Consider the following 24,603-nt stretch of genomic DNA (forward strand, 5'->3'; position numbering starts at 1 on the left):
AAAAACGGTTAAATTTTGAGTATTTTTTAGAAATTAATTGACATTCTGATGATGAGTTCAGAATAAGTTCAAATATATTAGTCCAAATAGAAATTTGAAATAGTTTTACCCGTAAGTACGAATAGTACTCGATTTATCTTATTATTGTTGACTTTTATAACTTTACAGTCAATTTGATTAAATGACTAAAGTAGGAAATATAAAAAGAAATATCCCATAGTACGTACTTAAGAGAGTTATATGAGCACGTAGTGTATTTTTAATAGTCTAATGTTTTAATCAATTTTTGTAATCATAAAAATATTCATGCATTTAGGAGCATAAAGCCCTGAAAATATTCTTTAGTCACAATATATATAATTTCAAATATTAACTTTTTCAAGACACACAATCATATCTAATATATGTATGATTAACAACATATATGGTTGCGTGACTTAGTGGTATTATGTTGTGTAAAATATTTTTAAGACCGGGTTCGATTCCCACTAAAAGTATAGCAAATGTAAAAAAGACAGATAATTAAAAATTATTCATTAGTCACAGTAGATATAATACTAAATATTAATTTATTCAAGACACACAAGTATATCTAATATGTATATGATTAACAACTCATGTGATTAAGGTATGCTGTTGTATACTGTATTTGTATACTGTATTTGTAAAATCAGGGCTATATTGGGCTAAGAATAGCAAATGTAAAAAAAGACATATAATTAAAAATTATTCGTTAGTCACAGTAGATATAATACTAAATATTAATTTATTCAACACATAAGCATATCTAATATATATATGATTAACAACTCATATAATTTAGTACGTTAGTGGTATCCTATTGTATAGAGTATTTGCAAGACCAGAGTTCGATTCTCACCAAAAGAATTTTTTTATAAATGGTAACTATAATGGCAATTTAGACATTTCAAGCTAAATAAAATGTCTCACAATGTCCTATGCTGGGCTATTATATATATAATAGATAATAGATAGATATTCTAAAATAAAATAAAAACAAAACAAAGCAGCAACCCTGGTGGGCTACTGGGCTGGGTACCCAAACAAGATCTGGCCCACACTTTCAGTCACTTTCATTGAAATAACAAATATCTACACAAGCACACCATCCTGTCCAGAAAAAAATAAAAAATACCCATCCTCAGCTCATATTCCCAATTCCAATTTCTAGCCCTAATTCCCAAATTTCATTTACACAAATCTGAGATTTATTTTCTCAATTCTTCAATTACCCACTTCACTACCAAACACTCCTCTAATAATCACAAGTCACAAGCCACAATCTTGATTCCTCATCTCTCTCTCTCGCTCTCTCTCTCTCTCCAAGAATTGTGTAATTTTTACAAAGGTGGAATCTTTTAGCTGGGATTCAATCTCTCTCTCTCTCTCTCCCCCTCTCTCCAAGAATTGTGTAATTCTTGATAAAGGTGGAATCTTTGAGCTGGGATTAAACCTCTCTCTCTCCAAGATTTGTGTAATTCTTGATAAAGGTGGAAACTTTGAGCTGGGATTCAACTAAGAAGGCCTTATATTGATCATCAAGGTTGGTTTAGTTGATTATATGGTGTTTCTTTAAGTGAAAAAGCTTAACATTTTTATCAAGAAAATGTCAGCAGAGAGATTATTTGAGCCCTGGGAGGAAGTTCAACGCCATGGATTGGATCTTGCAGACCGGCTTACGCAAGGATTTACTGGTTTGATTCAATCTCATATTAGTCCTCCATCATTTTCTTGGCCTAATCCTCAACCCCCTAAACTATTTGATGTTGAATTCCCTAGTTATAATTTTGTGAATAAGGATTTTCAGTTTGCGAGTGATTATCATTCGGGGATTAATGGGGTTTTAGCTGTGTTTGATATTGGTAATAGATTAGGTCAAGCTGGGGCTGATTTCGGGGCCTCGTTGAATGGTGTGGTTCAGCAGTTTTTTAGGTTCTTGCCATTTCCGTTTAAGAGGAATGATGATGTTGCGTTTGGTATGTCACGTTCGGATGTGAGTAGTGGGAGACAGGATGTGAGTGTTAAGATGCAAGTTCAGGAGGATTTAGGATCCTTGGCTAAGCAATTTCAAGATCTTGGATTTGTTGAAATGGATGAGAAGTCAGATGAGTCCCTGGATGAGGAGAATGGAGGGAGAAATGTGAAGAAATCTGAAAATTTTGGACGGCCAGCCGAGGTATATGCTTCCTATTATTCTTTAAAAAATACTATTGGGTTAGGCTTTTTGTGTGCAAAATTAAATTTTATGCAGCAAGTAAATGTGACTTGGTTGTAAGTTGTTATGACCTTTTTGATCATGTAGGACTGAGCATAATAAGTTAGATAGCACTTCCAAATTCCGAACCTGCTTGCAAGTATTTTTAACTTACTAGAATGGGGTATGAACCTATATAACATAAATTAAATCAAATTACTCGTAAGTAGGATATGAGGAAGTTGAGATGTATCATGTATGCAGACTCGTATTCAGATTGTTTTACGTTTCATTAATTCCCTCATCTTCTGAGAGTAGCTAAGAAGTATCTGGCCTAATTGAATATATTAAGTATTATTGTTGTTAACTAGTAAGAAAGTGGATTGTCTAGTACGAACTTAAGATGTTCTCACTATATCTGTTTGTGAATGCAAATGTTTGTTTTGTCAACGTTACAGTAAGACATGTCTAAAAAGTTTCCAAATATCTTTAGCCTTTTAGATTTTTTGGATTATAATGCCAAGTCTCTGATTGCAGGGAATCCTGAATATTACATCAACATATGATAGTAGACGACAAGGCCTGGAAAGTTCTTTGGTTGCAAGAGGAGATTTGTGGAGAGTAGAAGCATCACAAGGCAATTCCACTTCAGGAAATGGGGATTCCTCTGTCTTCCTTCTTCAGCTTGGACCAGTGCTTTTTGTTCGTGATTCTACTCTTCTTTTGCCAATTCATTTGTCGAAACAACATATGCTTTGGTATGGATATGATAACAAGGTACGATCACTTTTCTGGTTAACCTTATTTTTGCACATATGTAATTGTATGGAAGTAGGATACTAAAACTGTAACTAGGGGGACTGGGGGAGTCCATCCTGAATTTTGTGAACTGTTTTCTTTTTTCCAGAAATCCCAAAATGTGTAAGCCTTGCTACTTTTGGGAAATTGTTCTAGATGCCCCTGAAAATTTTGTCCAATCTAGATATTATATCGTTTAAAATTTCATTATGTTGCGCACATGTGTCTTATCTTACTGGAACTATTATTCATGTAGATACTGCATTTAAGTAATCGAGACAAAATAGTATTTCAAAAAAATATATCTTTTAAAATTTTGGCTTTCTTAAATTTTTATGCATAATACAGTGGCTTCCTTATTTTAGGTAGGAGGGAGTTATGTTCAGTTTTTTTAGTCAAAGTCATTAAATACAATGTGGGGATTGCACAAGTATACATAACCAGTGAAACTGAAATTTACTCTTGGAATCAGTAGATATTAACGATAACTTCTTTCATTTGATGTTTCTTGCTATATACATGTATTTTCTTTTTTTAGTTCAGGATATACCCACTGAAGCCTCACTGCTACCTACAAATACAGAATTGCATCTATCAGTCAATCCTTTCCATACAAATTTATTAAAAACATAATAATAGATATTACAATCAGCCTTATTGGTACTTGCATTATTGTCAAAAATATTTTTTGTCCGCTCCTCGGGCATTGGTCAAGAATCCATATTCCACCAAATTAGTTCGGTCTCTGCATTTCCTGTTCTTTCCTTCTTTAATATGAATTTTTTTATTTAAAATTGTACAGCATGGAATGCATTCTATATGTCCAGCTGTGTGGTCGAAGCAGCGGAGGTGGCTGGTGATGTCCATGATTTGTCTCAATCCATTAGCCTGTGTGAGTTTACTATATCTTAACCATATTCAAACAATCATCTATGAGACCATGGCAATTTCATTCATTTCATAAGCCTTTTCATCACATTATTTCTCTATTAGATCTCACTATTTTGTACCAGAATTAGATCATGGATGTGAAAAATGAAGATAGCATTCTATATGTATACCTAGATTTACATCATCAAAAGTTGCTTAAACTAGTCAAAAATTGGCTACTAGAATTATAACTGGTGCTGTCTGCAGACTTGTTCCTTAGCAACTGTAATTTGTAGCTGCATGTATTAAATAATGCACATTTAAAAAGGATGGTCGTGGAATGTGAGGGAGAGACTAAAGAGTTGTGCCTCGATGATTAACTAATAATGCTCATTTGGTTTAGGGTCATCGCACTATATCATGCAAACATGCAAGGAAAATTTGTCTTTCATCTGTAATTTCCATGTATAATTATGAAACTGAAAAAGATAAAGTATAACATTATATTGTCATTTTTATCAAGTGCCCAAGTAGGTGAATGTTTCTCAACATATTAACATATGCTTTATTTAGAATTGTCCGGTATTTACCAATTCCTGCCTCTTTTCTTTAAGTGCTAGTATGGTGGAAAGTTAAAATCCCACATTCCACCATACTAAGCTTCATTTGCTGGATTGTCATGTGCTATTTTGGCTACTTTATGTTTGTTTTGGTAATAGTTTAGATGTATAGTGTTATGTATTGCATATTATACTTATACTTGTACAGAGTATCTGATTTTTCTTCTTTACCCTTCCACTTTATACTGTTGTCTTCCCCAGTCATTCATGGATTTGCAGTTCCCGAACGGTCAGCTCACATATGTATCTGGTGAAGGCGTATCAACCAGTGCATATCTACCTTTTTGTGGGGGTCTGCTTCAAGCTCAGGGTCGATATCCAGGAGAAATGACATTCAGTTACTCGCGCAAGGTAAAATAGAAAAAGCTATATTGTGATGCCATATAGAAACACTTGTTAAGATTTATCGTTTTTATTTACTCGTCTATATGTTTTATTGGTATTAGCTTATGCCATACATGCAAGGGTCCTAAGGTCTAAGATATTAGTTATTTGGTACAGAATAAATGGGGGACATGCATAACACCGACAGCACAGTGGCCTGACAAATCGTTCTCTTTGAATCTTGCACAATCTTTAGCTTGGAAGAGATCTGGTCTTATAATGAGGCCAACAGTTCAGTTCAGGTGCAGATTCTCTCCCTATTCTGCTGTATTCTGCATGTGTAGATTTATGTATTGATTGTATCTTATAATGTGAGTTGTGGTGAAATATTATTGATTACTGACATATTCTTCCTCGTATAAAATATTTTCTAATGCTTTGTAACATTCCTGTCTCACAGTTTATCCCCCACAATTGGTGGAAGTAATCCTGGGCTGCGGGCAGAACTTATACATTCTTTGAAGGAGGAAGTGAGTGTTATCTGCGGTTGCGCTTTCGTGACGCATCCTTCTGCATTTGCATCAATTTCTGTAAGTACTTCTCATTTTTAGAATTAATTCTCTCAGTTATTTTGTAGTAAGTAGTTCGGGATGAAGTTGAATAGCATATTCATGCACTGCTAATATATATTTGACACTGCTTTAATGTTGGTGGACCTGGGATCTCTAGAAGTGTTTAGCACCAGAACTTTCATTTTTCACATATAATGTTCTTGCTTTTTAGAGGGTCCAACGCTCACTACCACTTCCATGGCCTTTTCTGGGAAAAAAAATTAGAAGATAAAAAGAGTTTACTATAATAATCTGTATTTGTTAGAGCATTTTGCTAATAATCATCTGTCTAATTTTCTTTAGTCTAAAACCAACTCCTATTAGTTATCCAAGCCTTTGTTGCTCATTTACTATATCTTCAAACAAGTTGCTGAACATATTTTAAAAAAAAATTAGTCTCGTTTAATTACTGTGCATTTTTTAATGTGTGCTGGGTTGTTTGTACCAAGTAGATGCTATCTACGTTGACAAACATATGACATAATGGGTGACATAATGCTACTTTGCATGCTTGATAGATGAAATACGAACAGAGTATCACAGAACATGTTTTTTCTTCTTGAGCTGGATTTTGTATCACACCTCCCTTTTAGCATAAACTTGTTCTTCCAGGCACCCTTTTATATACAAATTGCAGATATATTTCCTGTATTTGACATTGGAATTCTGTTATTTACCGCAGCTTGGCAGGTCTAAGTGGAATGGGAATGTTGGGACAACAGGCATAGTTTTGAGAACTGAAGTTCCTCTTGGTAGTGTCGGTCAACCTTCATTCTCGATTCAGTTGAATAGTGGAATAGAATTTTGATAAGTTTGACATTTTGACCATAATAGATAGCATATTGTATATACAACTTCTCTCGGTAACAATGGTTCATGTAAATATCACTTGACAAGAATCAACTGTAATCAGCACACTTGGAATGCTCCGGTTCCTGGGTAACCGACTGCTAAACGTGTTTCATATTCTGTAAATTAATAGAGCATTGTTTCTAAACAAGCTCACGGTTTTTGGGTGGAAATATTCTTCTAGACCATGTTTCATTTTCTGTAGTTTGGACAAACTTGCTCAAAATTTAGCATGTGAAACTGTTTAATGTCCATATTATGGATTACTATGAATTAGTGGACATATAATGTGGTTGAATGTTGCAATTTCTTCAAACTTAGTTTACTCGGTTGCATTATCAATTTCTTGTTCTTGTAAATATGAACATTGTAATTCTTTGTTTTCCCCATACTACAAGAACATATTCAATATTATTATTTCCTGGAGATAGGGAACTGATGCATAATATAATTTTCCTAGTTACACTGAACTCATTTATTCAATTTCTTCACCTCTAACATGTCTCAGTAAGTACCAAGTACATCAATTTTTACCAGGAAATCTTGTTTGGTTTACTACTTTTTTTGTCACTCTTAATGACCAGTGATTTGCCCTTTCTCTGGTGAAGGAGAATCAAAGGCCTACAAAATATTAAAATCACAGCCAACTCCATCAGGAATGTCAATATGCTAATCCATACAAACATAGTTCTCCTCCAACACCAAATAATCTTCTTCAGTTGTGGCAGCTCAGACTCCAGAGCTAGCGACGCAGAATATATTTCTGGTATTCCAGCACCATGCTGATGTTCAGCTCTATGTTCAATCATCACCCTTAAGCAGGCAGTCGGTTCGATCCCTTCTGTAAAATCGGAGAACTTAACATCCAGAGTCTGTGATTCTGATTGAAACCCTGCAACCAGGGGAATAGTCTTGAACACTGTTTCAGCAAACCGGACTGATTGGCTTTTGAATTTCAGCATGCTTGGATAGCTTGAACTTGCTGTTACTTTACCATTTGCAGATAGAAATTCCACTTTAACCTGCAGCCACAGAAGGAACTAAACTAGTTCAAAATCCATTGAATATAGTAAATTTGCATTGCCTTGTTGTGTAAGAATTAAGATAACATACCTGAAAGATACCAAGATTCCTGTTGTATTCTGATTCAGGAAGACTTAAAGATACAGTGAGCTGAAGTTTGTGATTGTAGGGAATTGCGCGCTTGTCAACCTTTCCAACTGCCTGCACGATATCCTGAGAGATCATACCAGATGATTGAGCAACTCCATTAGAGGACATGATTGGCATGAAGGCAACAGGACTAGCTCTGGTGTAGTCGAAATTTAAGGGTTGTGATGTCTGGACAGGCTCTTCAACTACACGTCTCATTGTCAGACCGCCTATTATGAAACCTGAAATCAGCAGTCCAACTAGCAAGAAGCAAACATAGATTGCCCAGAAAACTGCCCAAGTGAACCTTATTGCCAAATTCACTAGAGCTTTTTGTGTCTTGATCTTCTTATACATAAAAGATGTGAGACTCATATAGAATCCAACCCACATTCCAAAGAACAGTTTCACCACATAGTTTCTGATCCGTGCCATAGTATGAAATGGAAACATCATTAGCATAACAGAAAAGTATGATAGTCGGATTGGAAACATGAAGAACCCGAGGAAAAGATTTATTTGAAAACCAATCATTTTGAAAATAATGGCCGCAAGAAAGATTATAATGTTGAAGGGGAATTCTTGATATCCCCCTGATGGACTATTCACCACCTTAGAGACATCAACAAAATCATCAAAATTACTTTCAGATATACCATGTACTCGCTTTGAGCTCACTTGCAGTGCAGAATTTTCTGATTCTAGAGATGCCTTCTTGTCGTTCTTCTGAGAGTAAAATTTGTTGTATACGTCGCAAGGCTCAGACTCAAGTTGAAGCAGTGGCCTACAAGATTTTCGAGACATCAACACTTTGTCAGCTCCATGGAGTAGCCAAGGCTTTATCAAGCCAGCAAAGAATCTCAAGTTACTACCCCCATCAAAACCCATAAATTCCTCAATATCAGGAGAGTTTTCATGAAAATTTGAGTCAGCCATTGATGTATCTTTGAAATGTAAAAAAATAGTGACAGGACAAAGAGGGGCTCTGGCCGAATGTAGGAAATGCAGTCTACGACACTTTATAGCCGAAAATCAATAATGTAGCACGACAAATTTTTCTCGAAATTCTGAATGTCAGTTGTCAGACAGACAATTTTATTTTCTTGAAATTCTGAATATCAGACAGGGTGTAGTTGTAGTTAGCCAGAAGGTGGGAGAGTTTCCTTTACTGTAATTGGTTGGATGAGGAAGCTGTCTGCCTCCAGGGATTTGAGATAGACAGTGTCACACATTTCAAAACTAGATCCCATAGGATTCATTATCCTTTCAATAAATTACTACATAACAATTGCAGACATGGATATTTTGTCCCTGCAAAAGTGTCAGGAGTTAGCATTATTGGCACACACACCCAAGTGTTGCAGCTGTGGTCTGCATTTTCAGACCACTTGTGGACCAATGACTGCACTCCCATACTTAGGCATGTGATAGGACTCGAACTCCTTGTGATCCATTCTCAGCTGTGCAGACATAACATTACAGTGTGTATTATGATACAGAACTACCAGGAGGTGATAATTTTTTGGTTTCGAGTTAGTTGAGCATAGTAAGGGATCTATTAACATGATATTGGACAAAACATTTTGGCGAATACTTCATAACTAGTACGTAAATCCATTATGTAACTAATGAATGAGTGTAAAATCCATATCTCAACAGTCAGAAAAAAGCTTGACTGTTGAAGTAGGGACTACTTGATGAATAACTGCAGAAAATGAAGTAAAAAATTAGTTTGTATGTACATCTGCAGATTGGAGAAGCTTGGTTTATGGAGCATTGTCCATTTCAGTATCTTTGCTTTTGACAGACGCTGAAGAATTAATGCATGGATCACTCGTTGACATAGTCCTTTCTTCTTGACTTCCCTGAGAGGATGCATCTGATAGTGTTTCAATGTCCAGTGAAATTTTGTCAAAGGATTTCACATTCAATTCATGCTCTGTTGTGGTTGGATCAACTATTGGTGCTCGGATTATATTTTTGCCTTCAAATTGACTAATGACAGCAGACATTGATGGTCTAAGGGTGGGAGATGGATTCGTGCACATCAGTGCCAAGTTTAACATCCTTAGTGCCTCGTTCTTGGAGTAATTCGAGCCAAGTATTGGGTCTACGAGATCTAAAAGATTTCCCTGCTTCTGAAGGACATATGCCTATGAAGAAACAGAAAAGAACATAGTCACAATTTTGATATTCAGAAAACAAATTGAGAGGTTGCACTGATCATTTAAAGCTTACAGGTGTGCAAAGAACATTTCCACATATGTTTTACGACAAATTTCTTTAACAAATTTAGAAAAATGAGTACATAATGAAGCATGACACTTACTGAATCAAGAAGATAAACAAACTCCTCTTCCGGTCTGCATCTAGTGTTGCTTTTCCCACTAACGATCTCCAGTGCAACAATCCCGAAGCTGTACACATCTGCTTTTTCGGTCAGGTAACCCCTCATTGCATATTCAGGAGCCATATAGCCTCTGAGAAGAAGAAATGCAGAAATCACCACATAGTTAACTGCTGTGACATTAAAGATATGACATCTACGGAATCTACCAGAAACTTACTAGCAACAAATTATAAGAGATTTCTACCAATTTATGATGAAGAAACATTTAGTTGTTTCTAATTCTCCACAGGATAGAGTAAAGTTCTAAAAGAAAACTAGGAAAAGAATATGCTCACATTGTTCCAGCAACTCGTGTGCTGATATGGGTGTTTTCTTCTTCATTGAGCTTAGCTAAACCAAAGTCACATATCTTTGCATTAAGATCTCTATCAAGCAACACGTTAGTAGACTTGATGTCTCTGTGTACAATTTTTAACCTTGATTCCTCATGAAGATAAGTTAGGCCTCTCGCTATCTGTAAGAATATTTTCTTTCTAGACGGCCAATCCAGGTTTAGGCGCTCTTCCTCACAACCTAAAAGTGAATAACCAATTTAGAGAAAACTAATGTCTTTCACAATGAGGAAAAGACGATGAAAAACATGAAGTGAAGTATGTACCATAAAGTGCTTTAGCAAGACTGTTGTTTTCCATGTACTCGTAGATTAGCAACAACTGGTTTCCTTCAATGCAACAGCCAAAAAGCTTCACAAGGTTCGGGTGTTGCACAGCAACTATCATGCCTATCTCATTAATGAATTCACGGTTTCCTTGTCGTGATTTGGAAGATAGCTGCTTAACAGCTATTACTGCAGCATCTGGTAGGACGCCCTACAAGAAGCCAATGAATTTGAAAAGTTGACTACTCTGGAGATAACAAATATGAATTACCTGCAACCTAAGAATTTTATTTAAATTCCCATTCTTCAAAAATGTGGCAGAAAACTCAAAGAAAGTATGCAAGAAATAATACAATGAATCTTAAGACTCAGTTAGCATAACATTGCCTATATATGTGAAGTAATACAACTGTATTCCTGTTTGCATATCAACTTTATATTCGAGGAACAACACATATCATGTAGGCCTATGTTGCAGTGCTATAAACGTTTAAGAAACACGTGAGTGGTATACCTTGTAAACTGGCCCAAATCCACCTTCACCAATCTTATTTGCAGGATCAAAGTTGTTGGTGGCAACTTTGATCTGTCTCAGGCTAAAGTAAGCAGTTCGCAGCTCTATAGCCTTTCGGAGTTCTGTAGCCAGATATTGAAGAAAGCAGAAGCCAACTGTAATATCAGATAATTTTTCAAGAAAAGTTTTATATTACTTATTTAGATAATATCTCTCACCTTTATCTTCAATATCTTTTTCCCCGAGAAACCCTGATCTCCAGAGTACTAACAAAACCAAAATGATGACACTCACAATTGAACCAACCACAATGCCGGCTATAGTTCCAGTAGATAAACCACTGGTTTCAACATGAAAGTCTACAAGAAGACTATGATTATGACTCATGAAAAGAGGGTAGGAATATAAGTTCAACAAGCAGAATTTGAGAATGTACTAACTCGGTGTTACGGTGATTGCTGATATAAGAGGCCCATACACACCTCTGTCAGGAACAAGGGTAGTTCCCTTCCCTGCCCAGTACAGGTGGATCTCCAATGTACCATCCACGAAAACATCGTTATCAAAGGAGATTCCCTTTCCGAATCCTTTGGCTTCTTCAGCAATGTTAAAGTTCTTTCGTACAACTTTTCCCTGCATAGAGAAAAAGAAATTAAGCCTGAACAAAAAGCTACTAGCATAAACATATGACGACCATCTGCAAGGCATAGCCTAGCGGATACCTCTCTTTTCTTAGCGAAAACTGAATTCTAATTTATACATTAATCAAGGCTATCAATATTTGCATTGTACTGATATAAATGACCTCACACTTACTTGGATGGATACATCAAAAATGCGCCTTCCAATGCTGTTATATGTCATGTCATTTGAATACTGTATTTCAGCAAAGTGGAGGCGAACTTTGTAACTACCTTTTCGCAAGCAAAGACCATAGTACTTAAGTGAAGAAGGGGCAAGGCGTGCTGTTCTAAAAATTGTTTCAGTCAGGTTTTTATTTGTTGCAACAAAATTAGCTCTGTCATTGTTCATAAACACTCCTGTACTGCTATATGCCCATTTCTCTGAAGAATAAGAAGAAAAGTGTGATAGGCCTTCGGAAACTAAGTCCTCTTCATACTTATTTCCTTCCCACTCCGTTGTAGTCCCTCCACAATTGATAAAAAGTGAGTAATCTGCGGGTTTTACAGTAGCTCTTTGTCTCAGAATATGGAGGTAATCTTGATTTGGAAGCAATTCGACATCATAGTTGAAGAGTAAGATTGTTGTTGCACTTACATTGAGGTTTTCGGGAGCAGGGAAGATCTTTCTTTAAGCACCAAGCAACTCTACAAAATAAACTTAGTTAGTTCATGTCCTGCTTATAAAAAAAACAAGTAGATTTCATGTCCATAGAAACTTACGAATTGTTTTTTGAAGATGACATGCTGGATACAAGATTCCTGTAAAAGATATAAAAGGAATTTAAAGAAAAATTGATATTTAGTTTATAGAGTATACGAAGCAGGAAGAAACCTACACATTAGATGGCTGGCAGTTATATTCAGCTGTCCGTGTAAAATTGTTGTAAGATACATCACTGCAGCGAGTACAAATATGAAAATTTATGAATACGATAAACATTGAACTTAATAATGATCCATCCTGGCATGTGGTTTCTCTAAATCTAGATGATAGTAGTTAGCATGATAAAATGTGGATGACATATTGAACTGAAAGCTGTGTAAAGAACTAACAAATTTTCTTTGCTGCCAGAAATCCAACTTGGTATCTCTCCAGTCAATGAATTGTGATTCAGATACCTACATTCGAATACAGCATTAGTATGCAAATTACATAGATGCGAAAGGAAGCAAGTATACTAAAGACGATAAATTATGCAAGTCCAGCTCTTCGAGTCAGTTGCATGTGTTCCTGGAAGGTAATAATTTCTTATAAGAAGTATTTGAAACAAATTCACCTATTTGAATATTTGTCACATACAGATATTGTATACTAAGGTCGTTCAAGAGCGCCATTGAATCTGGTATTTGGCCAGTCAACCTATTAAAGCTCAGATCTCTGCAAAAAAAAAAACTCAAAATGATAACATTTTGAAAATTTGATATATATCCAAGCATACATGTTTCTGCAGGTAAAGCTAATTTTTTAGGACCTAACTGTAAAAGTAAAATAATACTTCTGAAAATACTCCCATCATAACAAGAAGACTGAGTTGCTGGTTATATAATCCAATGAACAACAAAATATTGGATAGAGAGAAAGTATTTGAACTTCGACAACCAATCCAGAAGTACCCTCATAATTTACAATGTTCTTCTTTATACGCATAGACAGAACAGCGTAATTAAATTATTATTAGGAGAGTCTCTGAATTTGTTCATGAATTCTACAGACTAATACTTAAAAATATAGGTCTCTGTTGTGTGCTATGCATCGACTAATGCTTCTGTGAAAACATATAAAGCACATTGTAATCCCTCATACGCACTTGCACAGACACACATTGTGAGGAACTCCATTACCAGAAATTAGTACCGGATTGAGCAATAAAAAAAGTTAGCTTACAGGGTTTTTAGTTGACCAAGTACTCCAAAGTATTCTGGAAGTGCACCATTGATCAAGCAATTTCTTAATATCCTGCATCATAAAAAGAAAGAGATGCTAAACTAATTTTTTCAGGGAAACACATTTGCATCAGACAAAATTTATGAACGACTTACAGCACATGCAAGGATTGCATATCTTTTAAATCAGGGATAGTCGAATTTCTTCCAGTCAGATCAGATATCCTCCTATCAACAGAAAGCACAGAGTAATCAACTGATCTCAAAAGTCCAAACCAACAATCAACTAGAATGATAGAAAGTCATAAAGGTATTAAACAGTGGCTAGATATTTGAGCTGTTCTTACAGTTCTATTAGATTTCTCAGACGGGAGATGCTCAATGGAATTGGACCCTCCAGTCCTGTTCCCTGCAGGTCCCTGCACAAAATTTGAAGTTTATTGAGAGGTATATGTAACCGTAGTTTCTAGAATATGTACTAACAACCAAGTAGAACCAAACTGAAGCATAATCGACTAAAATTACTCACAGTCTTGTCATATTTGTCCAGTTTCCAATGAAATCGGGTATCTTCCCAGAGAAATCATTCCCATCTATCCTACTGCAAGGAGTAGATGATTTTAGGACTCTATTAAACTTAGATATATGCAGTACGGATGAAGTAGTACTTACAAATCCTCTAGATTCCTCAGGTTGCCAAATGTTTCTGGTATTGTTCCGTTTAATTTGTTTGCAGAAACAACGCTGTGAAGATTGTTTGCAAGAACTCCATCAATAGATAAATAATGATAAAAGTGTTAAAATATTATGTAATTATGTTTAAATTGTGATAGAAATGTGAAAACATTATGTAATAGATAAAAGCCCTCCATGAAGAACACTTTAAGCATGTAATTGTAATTCTTACAATCTCCTCAAGCCAATCAAACTTCCAAAGTTCTGAGGAATAGGCCCTTCAAGTAGATTATCTTCCAAAAACCTGAAAAGTTCAGCTCAGATTAAGTCAACCAAAGGTTATACTTGAGATCCAAGTCATATAGATCACATTTTCACTTACAGCTCCTGAAGAGTGGCGATGTTGGCTAGTTCATGAGGAATTGAACCTTGGATACGATTCCCCAAAAGGGATCTGCAGAAAGGAGATTTCTAATTTACTACAGCTCTAACAGGTCATGCTAGGAAGTTTAATTTAAATATATGTTCAGTTCACTACACTGCACAAAAAAATGCAGACAAGAAATGAGCAAGTATCACAACAAAATCATACAGAAAGACAACGCGAAGCTGACCAAAAGCTCTGGGAATGGTTCCTCCGATATAATTATGGGACAGATTTCTGCATACAAATAGAAGATATATGTTAGTTCCTATCAGATGACAGGGAAAACATTCCATGTCATTTACATTCGCCTTAATGTTAAAGGGGAAATAAAATTTTAGCGTAAATAGAACAGTGGCAAGTCAGTATATAATTGCATCAGAAGTTTCAATACATTTCTAGACACGATAGAGCTACAAGTTTCTTAAACATATACAACGGAAGCAAGCTTTAATGCTAATGCATTAGTGAGAAATTTATAGCATACTCACAATTTCAATCCGTTAAAACCTGCTAACATAAAAACTAAAATGCACAAACCGAAAGATTGAAACTTACATGTCACCTAGATAAGTCAGGTTAACAAATTCAGCTGGTAATTTTCCTGTCAGATTTAAACCCTTCAACCGGCTGCAACATGTATACAGGAAACCTCAGTTTAAAAAGTACGGGCTTAATTATAATCTCGGCCTTAAAGTATAACACATTGTACACAGAACCCAACCCTGAGTGAACAGACAGAACAAGAGTGAACTGAAAGATTCCAACACAATGCAAGCACAATTAAGCCCCCAATTCATCATAAAACAGATTCTATGAATGTAAAAAAGATAGAAGAGGATCATACATGCGAGTAACATGGCAAACAGAGTTATTATTAAACGAGCAGTCGCAGTTAACTTCGCTGAAGACATTGAAACCAAATGTCACATTGAAATCTCCAGCATTACTGCAAGAACTGGGGCTAATGTTCCAATACATGTTATGTAGCTTCAAGGATATTACTTCAAGAGTTTGCACTGTCAAAAAAAGAAAAAGTCTTAATATCTCTGCAAATATTACATTTATGCATCGCGAAAAAAGAAGAAACTCTTTAACGATTAAATAAAAATCGTGAAAACGTTCATAACACATTAGAAGACCAGAGTATATAAACTCCTTAATGATTAAATAAAAATCGTAAAAACTTTCAATATACATCAGAAAACCAGAGTATGATCGTAAAAATAACGTCCATCGCGAAATAAAGACCCTCAACGGATAAATAAAAATCGTAAAAACTTTCATAATACATTAGAAGACCGGAAATAAGTAGAAATTTTTTGTACCTTCATCCTCAGGCAAGAGAGGCTCGGATCTGAAGCAAGTAAAAAATAAAGAATACAAGAGAATGATGTAGAACATGCTGTTTAGAGACTCCATTAAGTAAACTTGTTCACTATGTTTTTTATTCACAAATAGGGATCAATGGAGATTATATAATGTAGAGAGGGTTTATAAAGATTAAATATTAATGATGTTATTATAGAATTTAGAAAAACCCTACAGATGATTTAATGAAGGCGGGAAGGAAATATTTAATTTTAGAAACTTTTGATGGTTAATTTATTTCGATTCCTTTTTTATACTATATTAATTTATTTATTTTTTTGAAGAACTATATCAATTTATTATAATCTTGTTATTTTCTTCTCAGATTTGGTCAATATACTGATAGCCTGAAATCATGTAGTTAGACATCTGGCCTCTTTGGATAGGCTTATCCCTTAAGTTCGTATTTGTCGACTCAACTTATAAGTTGAATTTACAATTTATAAGCTGATAAGTTGAATATTAGTACTTTTTCTCAGCTTATTTTGATATTTTGCTTTTTTATTAACTTCAGTTTTAAAATATATGTTTTTAAATGTTAATTTAATTTAAAATTCATGAATGAAGATAATTATTTTAAAAAAATGAATCATTTTATTTCATTTAAGTAAAATAAATTCTGACTTTTATCCAATTATATAACTTATAAGCATTAATCTACTTATTACTTATAAGCCACTTATTAATTTTAAGTCGTAATTTACTTATTTTAAGATTTTTCAAACGGGCATATCATTAATTTAATTTGAACTTAGTAAGTAAATAACATAATATAATGAGTATTTTTCTACCTCTTTGGGGATATGATAATTTCACTTCTTTCGCGTATTTTAGCTTATAAACACACAATCAAGAAATTTTTGTGTTTTTATTATGAATAAATGTAGGAAATTATGTTTTATTAAAGCAAAAGACACGTATTTAACAAAATTATAAACTTTCTCAAATTATTACTACTCCCTCCGTCCAAAATATTTTGTCTTATATGATTTTTCATTTTCATAGACCAAACTTTGACCGATATTTAAGCGTCGCATTGTTCTTTGAGCATCTTCAACTAAAAATAGTAATAATAATAAATCAAATTTGTGCTATTATATGACTTTAAAATTTACAATAATGCGATGATCAAGAACATCAATATTGCCTCCCCCTTAGGCTACATGTATATCACCTTAATCATCCACTCTGTATGCAGCCAAGTTCAAACAGAAGTAGTATCTAAAGGGAATCTTGTAGCTTCCCATGTTATAAAGACATGAACACTGTAACATTGCCATTAAACTCATATCATCGATATAAAAAAACAAAAAAAAATCATTACACTCGAGCAGTTTGCCAAAAAAAATTACTGTGTATAGTTGTGAAGCTCTTAACTCATAGCAACTCGTAGCAGCTCATTCCACGATCTTAATTTTTCTCTCGGCTTACCTACTAAGCTTCCAAGCCTCTTCTCTTCGATATCAATCTTTTCCCAGCTGCTGAATGGAACAACTTTGACATTTCTATTATCCAATATTTGAAGCAGTCCAGCCTTCCCAGGTTTTGCCAAAGTATTGGTAGAGATCATACTCCCTTGCTTAATGTCTTCAGTGATGCTCGCTACCTGTCATATATTCAGCTAATTAGTACATCTAGTCAGCAAAAAGCATACCTAGTAGTTCGTATATTTAAAACAGAAGACATTTACTAAATACTCCTACTTATTATGCTACTGCTCATAACAACATAATTATCTATAAATTAAATAATTAATTTGTCGATATTCTAGATGCATATAGCCCTTACCGTTTCCTCGGCATCATAGAGGTTGGTGGCAACAATCCCAGTAGGTCCTCTCTTCAACCACCCGGAAACATATAAGCCTCTCTCAACTTGTGTAGTATCTTCAGCATTATCGCTAAGAACCCTTCCCCTTACATTTGGAACTACGCCTGATAAAAGAAATTGCTAAATTTAGAATAATATAAGATGAGCAATTCTTTAAAACCAACTATGTTAAACACTCGAAAAAGAAAAGAAAAAAGTAATTACTAAAAATGCTGTAACAAAAATCTAACACAGCATATACTATAATGTTTAGCAGTTAAATATATTAATATATATTGTGTGTGTGTGTCTGTATGTATGTATAGATATACTTGGTTAAAAAATTCATGATAAGAATTTATTCACTCAAAACTTGGCAAAACTTTCTCGTTGGATAACATATTTTTTCTCATGCATCAGATACTTAATCAAGCACATCACAAGGATCACAGTTGTAACATTGATAAAATGGTTTTCAACAAGTTCTTATGCATTCTTATAATAAATTAACATACCTTTGTGATGATCAAACGGCAATCCATCTACTGGAACTGATTTATAACCAATACTCTTCAGCACCAAACTGACAAAAAAATAGAGAGAAAGATGTTGCCACCACTGTAAGTACCTCACTAAACAATCTAAATCAACAATCATATAAGACTATCACAGAACAAATGTAAATGAAAATAGCAAGCCAGATTGATATGTATAATAAATATATGTCGAGTATCATTTTTCTTGAGAGTGTTCTTGTTTCTTTGTTGATTTGTGCACCTTGGTAATGTAGTTAAGTTACCTTACTGTTTGTTTCTAATTACATGTAAGTGGCAACCCAAAAACTAACTTCTCTGACAAAACAAAACCTTCTAATCAGGCAGTTGAACTGACAAATTGAGCTGATTAGGACTACAGATTTTGACATAATAAAAAGAATCAGGGGCTTTTAGAGTATGTCCATGGTGGATAAGTTTACGCTATATCCGGAAACAGGCAAATCGTAGTTTACGCAATATCCGGAAACAGGCAAATCGTCCCCATGATGACTTGCACATTTGGGTAGTCACCTTTTCTCGAGTGTTCATGTTAAATGATAAGAAGAAACTGCTAAACTTCTGGTGCAACCTATGGATGGTGTGACCTTGCTAGGACTTTTGACTGTTCATGCCGCACAAGCAACTCCATTAAATAATTAATCACTTTAAATTAGAGGTATTCTTGACTACGCACTTGAAGAAAAAAATGAAAGAGAACTGTCTGTCTACGGGATTGTGGCACAACATAAATACAAGTACAGTTCCTAAACCTGTTCAGAGAGGTAGCTCTTTATCACCCTGTGTGCGTCTTTAGTTTACTTTAGTCTCACATCAAAGAAACATAATCACTGATAGTACTACTGACATGTATCTTCTTCTTAATTACATCTAATCTAATTGTTAGTTGTCATCTTCTCATCAGGGACAGAATGTTATCAATGGGGAACTAAAACCCCATGATAATTTTGCCCCATTGTTGTGTTACCATACTCCTCTATGTGTAAAACCTGCACTTTAAAAAATACAGATAAGTACATAAATTTGCTTCCTATTGCAGTTCTGTTTCTTAAATCTCCTTCTGCAACTGCTAAAAATGAAAGGGCATAATACTATTAAGAATGTTCTTCATTATAGAAGATAATACTCCTAAGCTTATTCAAATTATAGACGTGCAGATCATCAAAGAAAAAAAAGAAGAAATTAGAAACCAATTTGGTTTTATGCCCAGGTGTTAATACGGTAAAAATGCATACAAGGGTACATACATGCACCGGCTTGTATGATAATTAGATGTGCTTATTAGTTATTATTCAGATTATTAATTTATCACCTTTTAACAGTTCCCAAACACACTGAAATAAGAAATGCACACGAAAATTAATGATAGAACAAACATGAAAAATAAATAGTTAAGGCTTTACCCACAACTAAGCTCTTCAAATTGTCCGGTACCTACTGCGGTTTGATTCCCGCTGCCTTCATTTTCTACAAAAAGCAGACTGATTAAACCAATATATTAAAAAACAGAAACTCATGCTCGTAAAAGACCTAGGTAGGTATTCTGTAAATGAAGCATATAGTAGACAAAAATACCCAAAATACCAGGCAAAAGTAATAGAAGCCAGAAAGTGCCACTTGCATACTGGAAAAAATAGTTTGGGCATAAATTACCTTTAAGTACTGTCTTCTCAAGCTGTACACCACCTACATGGCCACTTTTCTCATCTGATTCTACAAATTTATCTGGTTTCCGAAAAAAAACAAAGTGGAGTTCACGTCGACCTGGACTGGGACCAGAAGTTTCCGAGGAGGCAGCCTTGGACAGCAATTCATAAACTCTCCTTCGAATCCGGTTACTCTTCATCTCTTCCTTTGCCAAGTAACACAGTGTCACAATTTAGATTTTAAACGATGATAAAAACAAGAATATTACATCAGTATTCCACAACAGCAGTACAGAAAAGTAAAACACCAAGAAACATAATGAAATGAAAGAGATAATAGTAGCAAATAGTTGATCAATTAAAGCTCCAGCAACAAATCATTTTTGACACAGTCACACAGCATTTCTAGGTTGAAGCAAATATTTCTCATTCAATCCAAAAAAGGTCACAATTTTTTTTCTAGATTTAATTGCTAATGAGATATGTTGTAAAAATATACCTCATCAGCAGGAGTCGTTAGAAGGTCCGCATTCTGAATGTTAATATATAAATCCTTAATACCTACAAGGAGACACAAATACTTCTCAGAAACCACATGAACGAGGATACATAATAACAACTATCAAGTACAGGTTTCAGATTTACCGAGAATTTCACGAAGCTCTTTTGCTGTACAGGCTGCCTGCACGGGTCCACGTCTTCCAACCAAATACACTTTTCTGCAGTTCTCTAAGTATTAAACAAAATAAACGGCCATACTATTTTTCTAAATTATTAGAAACCTGAAGCTGAGAAACCTGATTGAGCTCTCATCTAGAGCAGCCAAAGCACTGCTAGCAATGTCAGTTGTTGCCAATTCAATGGTCGGTCTTAAAAGTAATCTTGCAACATCAAGGGCCACATTTCCCTAGAGAAAAAAGAAAAACAAATAAATTGAACATATTCATAAAGGTCAACACTTTGCAGCCTATAAGTTTAAGGCAGAAGACTTAGAATTATTAGTAGACAAAAGATGGCATATTGCGAATACCGGGCAATAAATATATTTACTATAAGATAATGGTATTTCACAGTTCATGCTATCGGGTACTAAATACAGGTCACAACTCATCATAGCAGGAAAAATATCTAGCTATGCATAATCATCTACAAATAACATACTTCAGATAACGGAAAAGCGTGCTCGTTTCTGGTCTAACATGAACATGGTAAATGTTTGTCACAGTGTCAAGTGGTTGGTCATTACTTTAATAATACTAACCTACAAAAATTATCGGTTCATGTAGGTTGTATAATCAGTTGATTTTCTAGTATATTTAGATACCTGACCGAGAACAACAGCTGTGTCAGTGCTCTTTAAATCTGGAGCCAGATTGCTGCAATCAGGGTGCCCGTTGTACCACCATACAAATTCTCGGGCAGAGTGTACCCCCGAGAAATCCTAGATGAAGAAGATCACGAAATGTTACGAATAAAGCTAATATACAACAGTGATGCTGACTTTCTTTACAGAAAAAACTTGAAAAGATTAAGGTTCAATATTTACATACTTCTCCAGGAATGCCAAAAGCTCTATCACTTTCTGCACCATAGGCCAAGACAACCTGTTTAATCCCATATTTACTTTTTGTTAACATACATATATATATTATAAAAAAAATATGCTACCTTCAACAAATGTTTTTGTAAAGTGTAAGTCTTACCACATCATACAAGTCAAGGAGCTCGGACAAATCTATGGAAGATCCGAGAGTAACATTCCCAATATATGAAAACCGATCATTGTGCGCAACCCGGGAAAACTGGTTTGTAACAATCTGTTGCAAGTTCTCTGTTAAAATGATCTCAATTATGTGGACTATGTGAATTTATAAATACAAAAAACATTGTTTAATACAGCCAGAAAAACATACAAAATTTCCTGATCATGAACATATACTACTTTTGCAAGCACTGACCACAGTTTAACACATATAATCAAAAGAGCAACATAATTATTCTAGATAACCATCTTACACCTAAAAATAGAACAGCCTTAATTGCACCAGCAATCAAATTCTAAATGGAAGGACACTTGGATAGCTCACCAAAAAGCTAATAACTTAAATTTTATTGCTATTGTATTTTTATCTGAAATGATACCAAAATTTACATACCCGATACATCATAAATTACAATCAGAAACCAACGCATTAAATTGAGAACACACATTTCAAGTTTAAATTTAACCAAAGGGCAATAGACACTACATTTCTTTTTTTACAAAAATTTAAAATACATAAACCTTAAAAGCACTGGACAAAACTTACAAACTTCAAACCTTTGTTTCTGGATGATCAGGTGCTACACCAGACCTAACTAATCCAAATGGAGTTGGCAACCGATCAACTATGTCAACCTCTGCATTTTGATGAGCTTTCAACATCTTTTCGATGTTTAAAAACAGGACCAAAAAAGGGGGGAATAAAATAAATTAGTAAGCAATCACACCATCTATAGACAAAATCTTAAGTTCAATACTGCATTGACATCATATACAAGAAGAATCTGACCAAAATTTTAAGTTTTTCAAATGTAAATATAAACATCAATACTTTTTATTTGCTAATTCACATCAATACTTTGCCTTTTGTAAAAATAGCTAATACTGATTTCATATCATGAAAAGAAAAATTAAATTTAAAGTTGTACAAGTATCTGATACAGATTTAAATTAATACATGATTCGTATGACAAAATGGTACCTTTTCGGCGGTGTAGAAACCAGCAGGTCCACTTCCAACGACGCAAACGCGCAATGGATGACAAGAAACTGATGAGTAGCTTCTTCTGAGAAATAATTTCGCTGCAGAAATTCTCATGCTTGGTAATTAAATACCTGGTACAAAGTGATAAATAGGTCTTTAATTTTGAGCTTGCAAAATTAATAGATTCGGAGACCCTAAACCAGCGCTTTGTACAGTTTTAAAATATGAAAACTAAAATCCTAATATCCCTCGGAGACAAAAAAAACTCAGTTCTAGGTTCCAACCAGGGTCGTAGTTTTTTAAAATAAAAAAATCAAATCAGTCCACACTTCACAATCAGCAACTATCAGAAACTTGGGTAGATTTTATGGTTTTAAAACCGCTCTCATATTTCCGGTGACAGTACATCTATTGCGCACAAAGATGAGGGAAAAAACAGCTAAACAGAACTGAAATGGTATTCTTTAATAGTACTGCCACTGATCAAGACATTGATATTTCTAGCACCGTAAATGTGTGACACACGTATGAATTTGTTCACTAAAATAAGTTTCGCTTGCTCTATTTAAACTTTCTCTATAGAGGACCACGAGCAAATACCTAGTCGAAAATGTGAATTGCTACCACCGCGATACAGTAGTTGGTATATACAATGTTAAGGATTAGAATTAAACACTAAAGTTTACTAAACGACATGATGAGAACAGTTGAAACAAATAATCAAACACGTAGAAGTCAGTTACAAACACCATATAACAATACAATTAAAATTCCGTTTAATTTTCTCAGGGGACTTTTATCAAACAGGTTACGACATTACTCAAACCCCTTAAAAGCCATAATTAGCCCTTGCTTAAAATATCAAAAATAAAACATGTGTGTCATTCAATTTAACAGCAGCAAATGAGAAAAGATCACACCAATGTAACAATGTAACAACTGTTTTCGTTAAATTTACGAGATTTCGCGGTTAGCATGTATCGAAAAATGGTTATAAAATAAAGGAAGTACATGACTTGAATTTAACAAAGAGGCGTCACCTGGGGCGTGTAAAGTATAGAGAGGCCGGCAAAATCAAAAATGTTTTTCCAATTTCTACATCTATTTGGACTTTAAAAATAACCGGTACTTGTATTTCCGGGAGATTTATAATTTAAAATAATTAACTAAATTTTTTATAATTAGTCGGTTCTTTTTGATCAAATTTATGTTTTATCTATTTATAATGAGTCTAATTATATATATAAAAAAAACTACTCCCTATTTTTTTATTCGTCACCTTGACTTTTGCACACATTTCAATATATTTTGACCGGTTAATTAATATTTGGGTTAAACATCGAGTAGGTGACTAATGGGTGAAAAAACAAAATACCCGTTATTTAGGTAAAAATGCTCAAAATACCATTTGGCGGGATGTTCCGTCCAAATTATCGACTGAACACACATCTGAAATGAAGATGCGTATTCAAATTTTCAAAAAATAATAAAGAATACGCACGTTGAACATGCGTATTCACATTTTATATTTTTATGAATACACATGTTGAACATTCACATTTTTCTTAAAAACGTAAGTAAATACGTATTTTCAACATGTGTTTTTTTTATTAAGTTTGAGAAACTTGAATACGCATTCCTTAAATGCGTATTTCGTGGGTATTTTGGGCGGTCCTCGCGCATCTGGGTATTTTGGAAGGTTGAAATCCAAAAGTTGTGTATTTTGGGCATTCTTTGGTGACTGATTGCGTCCAAATAACTCAGGTAGTTCTTTGGTGACTGATTGCGTCCAAATAACTCAGGTAGGTTACTAATTGCAAAGTTGGCTCAAATTGATCAATAATTAACT

General features: G+C 34.5%; 4 protein-coding genes across 4 annotated transcripts; 1 reads left to right on the top strand and 3 right to left on the bottom strand.

Moving 5' to 3' along the window:
* The first annotated feature begins 1,139 nt into the window (after positions 1–1,139).
* On the top strand, positions 1,140–6,560 carry LOC141706548 (uncharacterized). The gene is made up of 7 exons (XM_074509294.1): positions 1,140–2,197; positions 2,753–2,992; positions 3,816–3,905; positions 4,705–4,854; positions 5,005–5,129; positions 5,288–5,417; positions 6,121–6,560. The coding sequence occupies exons 1-7, from the start codon at positions 1,628–1,630 to the stop codon at positions 6,244–6,246; spliced, it is 1,431 nt and encodes a 476-aa protein (XP_074365395.1). The 5' UTR covers positions 1,140–1,627; the 3' UTR covers positions 6,247–6,560.
* Positions 6,561–6,702: 142 nt separating this feature from the next.
* On the bottom strand, positions 6,703–8,379 carry LOC141706546 (seipin-2-like). The gene is made up of 2 exons (XM_074509293.1): positions 7,401–8,379; positions 6,703–7,309 (listed from the first exon to the last, which is right to left on the bottom strand). The coding sequence occupies exons 1-2, from the start codon at positions 8,373–8,375 to the stop codon at positions 6,818–6,820; spliced, it is 1,467 nt and encodes a 488-aa protein (XP_074365394.1). The 5' UTR covers positions 8,376–8,379; the 3' UTR covers positions 6,703–6,817.
* Positions 8,380–9,205: 826 nt separating this feature from the next.
* Positions 9,206–16,049, bottom strand: LOC141706506 (putative LRR receptor-like serine/threonine-protein kinase At1g53440). The gene is made up of 24 exons (XM_074509240.1): positions 15,956–16,049; positions 15,475–15,646; positions 15,186–15,257; positions 14,796–14,864; positions 14,586–14,657; positions 14,436–14,507; positions 14,201–14,272; positions 14,058–14,129; positions 13,876–13,947; positions 13,685–13,756; positions 13,530–13,601; positions 12,945–13,022; positions 12,698–12,763; positions 12,481–12,540; positions 12,365–12,403; positions 12,240–12,289; positions 11,778–12,136; positions 11,402–11,594; positions 11,180–11,320; positions 10,962–11,083; positions 10,448–10,658; positions 10,125–10,362; positions 9,769–9,919; positions 9,206–9,592 (listed from the first exon to the last, which is right to left on the bottom strand). Exons 1-24 carry the CDS (start codon positions 16,047–16,049, stop codon positions 9,206–9,208), a joined length of 3,006 nt encoding a protein of 1,001 aa, XP_074365341.1.
* A 1,019-nt stretch (positions 16,050–17,068) lies between these two features.
* On the bottom strand, positions 17,069–23,914 carry LOC141706549 (NADPH:adrenodoxin oxidoreductase, mitochondrial). Its single transcript, XM_074509295.1, has 14 exons — positions 23,795–23,914; positions 22,752–22,885; positions 22,328–22,432; positions 21,711–21,824; positions 21,558–21,611; positions 21,332–21,448; positions 20,805–20,914; positions 20,653–20,726; positions 20,507–20,568; positions 20,015–20,213; positions 19,765–19,828; positions 18,323–18,390; positions 17,787–17,932; positions 17,069–17,604 (listed from the first exon to the last, which is right to left on the bottom strand). Exons 2-14 carry the CDS (start codon positions 22,866–22,868, stop codon positions 17,371–17,373), a joined length of 1,464 nt encoding a protein of 487 aa, XP_074365396.1. The 5' UTR covers positions 22,869–22,885; positions 23,795–23,914; the 3' UTR covers positions 17,069–17,370.
* Positions 23,915–24,603: the final 689 nt, after the last annotated feature.

The sequence above is a fragment of the Apium graveolens genome, chromosome 2, assembly GCF_009905375.1.
Source record: "Apium graveolens cultivar Ventura chromosome 2, ASM990537v1, whole genome shotgun sequence".
Taxonomy (NCBI): domain Eukaryota; kingdom Viridiplantae; phylum Streptophyta; class Magnoliopsida; order Apiales; family Apiaceae; genus Apium; species Apium graveolens.